This window comes from Apis mellifera, linkage group LG8 (assembly GCF_003254395.2).
Source record: "Apis mellifera strain DH4 linkage group LG8, Amel_HAv3.1, whole genome shotgun sequence".
Taxonomy (NCBI): Eukaryota; Metazoa; Arthropoda; class Insecta; order Hymenoptera; family Apidae; genus Apis; species Apis mellifera.
This window is the reverse complement of record NC_037645.1, coordinates 2241001-2249786: the sequence shown is the minus strand read 5'-3', so window position 1 is coordinate 2249786 and position 8786 is coordinate 2241001. Positions and strand designations below refer to the sequence as shown.

Sequence of the window (8786 nt, the reverse complement as noted above, 5' to 3'; positions counted from 1 at the left end):
ACTTATGAAAAATTATAAAAAAACTTAAAAAAAAAATTTTGGATTTATTCTATATTAACATTATATGAAATTCTTCTTAAAGTGTGCCATAATGATTAAAAAATATTTCAAATCTAAATATTCATAATATTCAATCAGATAAAAAATAAAAAAATTTAAATTTGAAAAGTTTTGAATTAATATTTATGATTATGTAGTTAATATGTTTATACAATTACTTGAGCACTGATTATTTAAAATAATATGAAAGTATAGGAAAGGGTAAATATTTGTTACTATTTCTTAAGTAATTCTTATATTTTGTGAATTTTTATTCTTAGATTTTATATAAATAATTTTTGTCGAATGAGTGTCGAATATTCAGTATTGAAATATATTACATTCTTTAAAATATTTTACCAAAAGTAGTGCAAAATAATTTACTGGAATTTTTGGCGCCATTATCTGTGATTCAAGTATATGAATATATTGGATGCTAAAAAAACTCCTTTGATTAAAATCAGTATTTTTCTATCATATAATGGAATGTACCTGTAAATGTTATTCATTAATGTAATTATTCAATTATTTTATTCCATGTCACTTTTTTTTGACAAATTATTATTGATACTGAAAATTCTGTCACAAAATAATGAATATATAAATATTTCTAAATTTATGTTAAAAAATTTATGTTAAGGTTAATTTTTTGTTTTATAATAATCATACTAAAAGTAAATTTAAAAATAACTAATTTTATTTACAACTTATATAGTAAAATATGCACATTATTATTTAGTCTAAATATAAACGTATTAAATCATCTTCCTTAGCAGGATAATTTGTCACTGGGCACTTTTTGTCTGTACGTATCACAGGAAGAATGCATTGATAACAGAATGCATAGCTGTAAAATGAAATATTTATGAATTATAATTGAATTCAATTTTCTAATTTTTGTAATATTATTTTCTGTAATACACATACCCAGACACTGAAAGTACTGTATGTATTCTAAGAGTTTTATAGCAGATTGGACATATTCCTTTATATTGTTTTGCTATTTCTGGAATCTAAAATGAATATTTTGTAGATTTTTAAAAAAAATTTAATTGCATAAAGAGTTTATTTTTTTACCTTTGGAGGTGATGGAATAGGTAATGATAGTAAATTAGTTGAATAATGTTCTTGAGTCCACCAAGACAAGAATTGAAGAAAAAATGCTCCAAATTCAAAAGATGTAGTCATCATTCTTTGAAATATATCTATACCATCACTAATACCAAAGGAATTTGTTCTAATTTTTTTTAAAAAATCTGAAATACTAAGTATCGGTTTTGGTTCTGCATATGTTAAAGTTATAGATAAAAGTCTCAAGAGTAGAGAAGTATACGCTGATTTTCCAGAAATATAAAGAATATAATTATATAGTACCATAAATTCATACATCATGAAAATTATTGCGTTTCCTTTGATAATGCAATTACGATATAATTTTTGCCATTTCTAAAAAATAATTTTAAAGATTATTTGAGTAAAAAAATATAAATTAAAAAAGAAATTATGAGTATAATTACCGACTTTGGAACACAATCATCAACTTCTTCAAGTTTATATTTTTCCACTAATTGAGAAAGTTTAATTTTTATATAGGGAAATAAAATTGTTAACATTAATGAAAGTCTTCTTTGCTTATTTGATAGTTCACATTTAACTTTTGAGTTTACTATAATTATGCGTTTTAAACTATAAAATGTTTCAGAAAATGATGCAGCTAAAATCAATATATTTAAAATATTTATAAATAAATATTTGTAAAAAATAAATTTTTTTAAATTTATATGAACAAATAAAAATTACTTACAATATTTGTTTAAATAATAATGTTGAAGAATTGTATTAAAAATTAAATAACATTCATCTGTCCATTTAAGAAGATGTCCATATCTTTCAATGTTAAATGATACAATGAACTAAAAATTTATAAAAATATTTACATAATTAAATATTTTTAATAATAAAAAAATTATATTTAGTGAAAATAAATTATTTTTTAATTACATATTTATTATTTTATTGCATAAATATTCCATTTTTATAATAAGATTCATAGTAAATTTATAATAAATTTTTAAAGTCAATTAATTGAATTTTTGATTAATTGATTTCAAGGAATATTATAATAACTAATATACAATAAAAAATTATTATAAGTTAATTTTAATAACTTGATTAAAGAGAATTTATTTATTAATTTAACTAATTATTATATAAAAGTAAAAACTAATATTTAAAATTTCACTTTTTATAATCAACTAATATTTATTTTGTATAAATTAATGTAAATCTGATATTAACCTACCGATAAAAATTTTGTAAAAGCCGGTTCTACAGTATGTGCTAATGATTCTTGTGCTATAATTTCAAAAATAGAAGGTCTTATAAATGTTGTGCCAGTTAAATGAGCTCCTTTTTCTGCCATTTTCAATTTTGTTTTCTACACATTATATATTGTCCACTTTTTTATTTGTATAATGACCTATGACCTTTATTAATTTCATGAATAAATTTTAAATATTTAAAATCATCATAAAATTTATTAGAAATTTAAATTTATTTATTATTATTTAAATTAATAATTATTATAAAAATAATTTAAAAACACTATAATAAGAATAAAACATATTTAATAATCGATTATAAATTATGATTTATTTCATTGATTCAATGTATATATTGAACTTGTATTTAAAATATGAAATAAAAAAATGATATAAACACAAATATGAATATAAATACAGAAGTAAGTAATAATAATCTAAATATTAATATATAGTTCAAAATCTATGAGTCATCTAGCGGACTGAATTAAAAGCATTAATGAAATTATATTATTGAAATATCAAATGTTATATTAATTGTATTTTAGATTAACCTATCAATTTAATTCTTAATAAACAATTTATTATACATAAGATAGTTTATTAATTTTTAAATAATTAATATTTTTGTACCTATTTATTTAATAATACTGTATTAACTGATCAAAACCTTAAAGTAGTGGAATGAAATAACAATAGTTAGTTAGTTAACAAGACAAAATTCCGATTAGTTTATACAGCGCTACTGCTTTGTAAATAGAACAGTACTTACGATAGTACTATTGTATGAAAAAAAATTGTATAGCATGTTGACCAATTATTCTTATGTTATATATTATATCATAAGTATTCTTATAGAATATAAAATAATAATAAAAAAATATTTTTTTTAATATATTCTCGAAGATAGAATCATTCTTATTATAATTTAATGATGTTGATTACATATTTTATATAGTATTCCGCCAGCTGATCAAAGCATTTATTGTACATATAACTTGTGAATGTTAACATAACCTAATATTTTATGACATTTCAGAATGATATATGTATAACAATTGAAAATTTAAAAATTGAAAGAAAATAAAAAATAAGATTTTTTATCTATTTTGTGTTAAAATAACAATTAATTTGAAGAAAAAAGTTATGATTATAAAAAAAACAATGAAAATGATTTAATATAGCAATCAAAAATGAATATTTTTTATTAAAATAATAATTGAATTTTTTGAAGACACTTGTGTAACATTAAGGTTACAATCATGTCTGGCAAAGGAAAACAAAGTTCTAAAAAAGCAGTTGTTAAAGTACGAGAAAGTGGGAAGACAGTGCAAACTACTACACTTAATTCAGATATGAGTTCAGAGAGCACAGAAACTGCAATGTCTTTATCAATCTTAAAAATTGCTGATAATAGCCGTCTTCTTCCAAGGTATAGCAGCATTCTACAACGTAGTGCTGAAGAAGGTGTAGGAATGGAAGATCTTGATACATTGCAGTTAGAATTAGAAATGCTTCTCTCTTCAGTAGTTGTACGACATCGCATGCTTCAAGAAGAGATAACCAATTTATCTTCAGCAGAAGAACGTAGAGATAAAAGATCCAAAAGTGGAAAAGGTCTTTCTCTTCTGGATAAAAAAGTCAGAGAAGAAAAATTTAAACCAAAAGGATTTAGTACTAAAACACAATCTCCTATTCCAGCAAAACTATTCAAACAAAAAGCTGTTAATAGCTCAAACTCTCAAATCATTCCAAATGTTCATGAAATTTCAAGAATTGAAGGTTCTAAATCTGAATCACCAAAGTTGCTCTTACCAAAAAATGATACACCTAACAAATTTTGGGCATCTGTTGATCCATATTGTACTGATATTATGTCTGATGATATTAAATTGTTAGAAGAATTAATCTCTACACATAGTGACATAAGTGATTTTAAGAAAATTCCTTCATTAGGTCGTCATTACAGTTTAATATGGGCACATAATGATTTATTGCAAGAAGAAGATGCAGCTAATCCAAATCGGGACAAGAAGAAAAATCGTTCAGATGTATCTTTATTAGTTGGAAAAAATGATAAAAAAGCACATAGTATAGCAGGACCTCTAACTCAAAGATTAGTCTCTGCTTTATTAGAAGAAAATGTATATGTTGCAAATAATAATACAGATAATAAACTCTTTAGAGATAATGATCCTCCTGTTTTAAGAGATCTTACTATTCAGAATTCTATAAATTTAGAATTAAGAATGCATAAAGAATTAGTTGAACAAGGAATTTTAGAACCAGATGCACAAAAAAAGAGTCAAGAAGATGACGAAATTCTGACTGAAATAAAACGATGTCAACAGGAGCTTACTGCACTTTCCAACCATAATGTAACACAGTTAAAAAGACTATTGAATTTAGCTCAAGAGGAAAGTAAGCGACAAGCATTGAAAAGAAAAATTAGTACAGCAGATAATGAAGTAATAGAACACTACAAGAAACTTATATTAGCAAAACAAAGGGAAGTACCTTTAACAAAAAAGGAACAAGAAAAAGCATGGTCGTGTCTTCGAGAGAGAGAAAATCTTTTAGATCAATTAAATATGCTACCACATAATAACATAGGAGAACCTATAGGTTTCACCACTACTACAGACTAAATACAATTTTTTACTGTATTATATAATATGGTGATAAAAACTATTGTATTATAAAAATTATAATTATATAAAAATTTAATAATATGAATTTAATTTTTAAATTGAATAGTGTAAAATTTATCTTGAAATATTCCTTTATTATATCAATTCTTATTTAAATGATTTAAAAATTTAAAAATTGTATTGAATTCTACCACAAAAAATGTATTATAAATATCCTATATCATGATTACAAATTTTATTTTATTTTTGTTCAAAAAAAAATGCACAACATATTAAAAATGACTAGAATATTAACAAGAAATTATGAACTATGATATAAATTTGAATAAATATAATATTGAATAAATCTCTACATATTTTTTACAAATTTTGTTTGCCTAATATAATCTAATTAAAAGAATCACATATTTTATATAAAAAATTTAAAAAAATTTAAGAATATAATATTTAGCATTTAGCATATATTTTCAATGAAAAAAATGGATATTTGCTAAGATTAATTATTTAATTTTTTGCAAATATTTCAAATTAGAAATATTTGCAAAATAATTCAATAAATGTTTAATATATCAAAATTAACTTTTATCTAAAAAAAAAAGCAATAATTATGACAAAGGGAAGGTTGCTCAAAAACAATTACTTATAAATTCAATAATAATTTCACGACAAATGTTTATTCGATATCACTGTACAATTTTCTTCGTCCAGTTACCTTAATAATGCGCGCACGCGATGGCACAACAATGATGAACCGTTCCACACTAACAAAAATGTTCGATGTATTACTGCTTCTTAATATTTGATAACATTAAAAGTAATGAACATACATGTATATGGATTTTACAGGCAACATTATCATACTTTTTTTTTTTATTCAATTTCTTTAATAAACTTTCGTTAATGTTCTTATTCGTTTCTCATTACATTGAAGTACAATATTAATATGTAATATGAGTTTTTACGCTACATGATATAAAGTAGACCATGAAATAATTACAAATTAGTTCGAAAGGCCCCGAAGGGGTTAAGGACGGTTCGATCGATGATCTAAATTACGTGTACAGCCGCCATTTTTTCAGTTCATTGTCGTACCGTCGCATATCCCATCGAACCGGGGGTACTCGAGCATCTCTAATGATTTCATGGCATCTCGTGCACCAAAGGCAACTACCACTGTTTCCTTTGCAGGAATCAAAGGACGCCGCTTTGACAGTGATGCACTAAAACTAGTAATATTGTGTTTTTATGCGATTTTGATAATTTAGAACGCGAACAAAAGTAAGAAAGCCATCATAAGGCAAAAAAGACCCATGGCTTCAGACAAGGCAAAGCCCAAAATGGCATATGAAAACAACTGTTGCTTAAGAGAAGGATTCCTGGCATAGCCTACGATTAAAGAACCAAACACTGAACCAATCCCAGCTCCTGAAATCATAACATGTATAATCTTATTTATTATAATTAAAAAAAAAATTATTTAAATTTATATAATTTATCATATAACTTTACTACTATGATGGTATTAGGATGATTCTTTTTAGAATTAGGATCAGAAGGCAAATAATATAAAGAATGCTATCATCAAATAAAAAAAGTCCATTGCTTCTGATAATACAAAGCCAAGGATAGCATAATTGGAAATTTGTTGCTTTAAGGATGGATTTTGGGTATATCCAATTAGGGATCCAAAAATTAAATATTTATCATATCAATCCCTGGAATGTAAATTTTATATTTTTTTTAACAAGAAAAATGAATATAGGAATAGGAATCAAAATATTATAATTTTTATAGTTATCAAAAATAAAAATCATATACATACCCGATCCAGCAACACCTACAGTTGCAGCACCAGCACCAATGAATTTTGCAGCAGAGTCAATATCACGACTAATTGTAGATGTTTGGAAATTACGTATAATTGAAGATTGTCCCAATGGAGACTATATAAAAATTATTCAAATAATTAGAAAAAAATTAGTAATATTAAAGAAAAAATTTTTCATATTTAAAAATCTTACGAAATATAAAAAATATTTAAATTTAAAAAAAAATTTAATAAAAAATTATCAAATTTAATAATGATTTCAGTTATATATTAAATACAGTAAATTATTTCATCAAATAATACAACTTATATAATCTTTATTATTTTTGTTTTAATATTTTGACATAAAAAATAAATTTTGTACAGACAATTATTTTAGAATTTTATATTCATCTTATATTTTAAATTATTTATTTCAACTATTCCATTTAAATCAAATCTTTTTTCAATTTAAATTAATATTTTTCATGACATAATCCTAAACTATAAAATGATTAGTTAATTTAAAATCAATTCAAAAGATGAAAAGTCTGGAAATATAAGATCATACATGTTTATTACAAATTGATTTATTTAAAAAAATTTTTTATTTCTTACTAAAAAAAATCTTTGAATTATGAAAATAAACTTGCTTATGTAACCTCGTAATGGGGTGAGGTTATGCAATGCGAAAAATATTAAATGTTACTTACACTGAATGGGTTCTGAATCTGATTCTGCTGTATAGACTGGCTGTGACTTACCACAGCACTGCTCAATGGTCGAATATAATTCTTAGTTCCAGAGACCAACTGAAAATAAAACAAATTACTCAAAGATTATATAATAATATAAAAATTTGAAAATATTCGAAATAAAGAGAAAATTACTTACGGTCGATTTGGCGACAGGTACAATAAATCTAGTACAAGCATACATGATGACGTTTGAAATGATCACTCAAATGAGTATCTGAAACAAGACAATGTCTCTAAATGTGAAAATTATGAATTTCAATGCGTGTTAACCCTATGAACAACAGCGAATTACTAACCACGAGTCGGGCGTACGCAATGTATGATTACGTAACGTTTCTGACGGAATCGTTATAGATTCTAAGGATATAGGGTCAAAATTAACTTGTGATGCGATTCAAATATCTTCGATATCTGTTATTACAAAGAACGAAAATTACAGAACAGCGAATGGCTGACAATAGATTACAAAATGGCTTCTCATGTTTTACCTTCGATTGATATAACAAATTTTTTCTTCTTCACGATTACTTAAGAATTTATAAATGTCTTTTCAATGATGTTTCAAGTAGAAATTTGACTTTAAATAACAATAATTAAAAGATTTAATGAATTTTTTTTATTTTATATACTTCTTCATTAATAAGTAATCACACTTACCAGAATATGTTTAAAGAGGCGGTAAGAAGACCCGGCCTGTTGGAATGTTGAATTGATGAATGACTACTGTACGAAACGCTCGACGTACGAACAACCTATCTGGACTGAACGAAACGAATCGACTTCCGTGCGATGACCTATTATTCGCTACTTTCAACACTTCGACTCTCACCGACTCTGATTATCGACCAACCGAATTTAGCCGAACTGTTTTTCGTCTGCAGTAACTAATAAATACATTTTCTATTATATATTTCCGAAAAAGATTTTCTATTTTAACTTTTCTCAATATTCTATATTAAAATTTATATAATTTTTTATCATTGCTTTTTTTTAAAAAATTAAAAAAAAAATCTTCTTATTAATAATTTTAAATATTGACTACTATAGAATCTCGCTTGACTTATTTCTTGTTAGTGATTTTCTCTATTGTAAAGTTGCCATTATTGACTGCTATTTAGTGGTCTGAATAAGAGGTTAGTATAATAATAATGTGATATATCGGTAGTCGATAACATGAAATTTAATTTTTGTCATTTATTTCTTTCTCCTT

General features: G+C 24.2%; 3 protein-coding genes across 6 annotated transcripts; 1 reads left to right on the top strand and 2 right to left on the bottom strand.

Moving 5' to 3' along the window:
* Positions 1-714: 714 nt before the first annotated feature.
* On the bottom strand, positions 715-3177 carry LOC552596 (peroxisome assembly protein 12). Of its 3 annotated transcripts, none has more exons than XM_026442569.1 (7): positions 3133-3177; positions 2342-2476; positions 1844-1952; positions 1557-1753; positions 1117-1485; positions 967-1052; positions 715-886 (listed from the first exon to the last, which is right to left on the bottom strand). In XM_026442569.1, the coding sequence occupies exons 1-7, from the start codon at positions 3166-3168 to the stop codon at positions 775-777; spliced, it is 1044 nt and encodes a 347-aa protein (XP_026298354.1). In that variant the 5' UTR covers positions 3169-3177; the 3' UTR covers positions 715-774. The 3 variants fall into 3 exon arrangements, with proteins under 3 accessions (XP_026298354.1, XP_624974.2, XP_006559573.1); XM_624971.6 differs by lacking the exon at positions 3133-3177 and adding an exon at positions 2994-3126 and having other exon boundaries at positions 750-886; positions 2342-2525; XM_006559510.3 differs by lacking the exon at positions 3133-3177 and adding an exon at positions 2994-3126 and having other exon boundaries at positions 750-886.
* A 316-nt stretch (positions 3178-3493) lies between these two features.
* Positions 3494-5072, top strand: LOC411658 (transcriptional adapter 3-B). Its single transcript, XM_003249490.4, has one exon. It carries the CDS (start codon positions 3623-3625, stop codon positions 5006-5008), a length of 1386 nt encoding a protein of 461 aa, XP_003249538.1. The 5' UTR covers positions 3494-3622; the 3' UTR covers positions 5009-5072.
* A 586-nt stretch (positions 5073-5658) lies between these two features.
* On the bottom strand, positions 5659-8471 carry ATP5G2 (ATP synthase, H+ transporting, mitochondrial Fo complex, subunit C2 (subunit 9)). 2 transcript variants are annotated; one of them, NM_001242656.1, is made up of 5 exons: positions 8234-8471; positions 7713-7790; positions 7532-7630; positions 6834-6954; positions 5659-6436 (listed from the first exon to the last, which is right to left on the bottom strand). In NM_001242656.1, exons 2-5 carry the CDS (start codon positions 7755-7757, stop codon positions 6273-6275), a joined length of 429 nt encoding a protein of 142 aa, NP_001229585.1. In that variant the 5' UTR covers positions 7758-7790; positions 8234-8471; the 3' UTR covers positions 5659-6272. The 2 variants fall into 2 exon arrangements, with proteins under 2 accessions (NP_001229585.1, NP_001229586.1); NM_001242657.1 differs by lacking the exon at positions 8234-8471 and adding an exon at positions 7873-8015.
* Between the last annotated feature and the right edge of the window lie 315 nt (positions 8472-8786).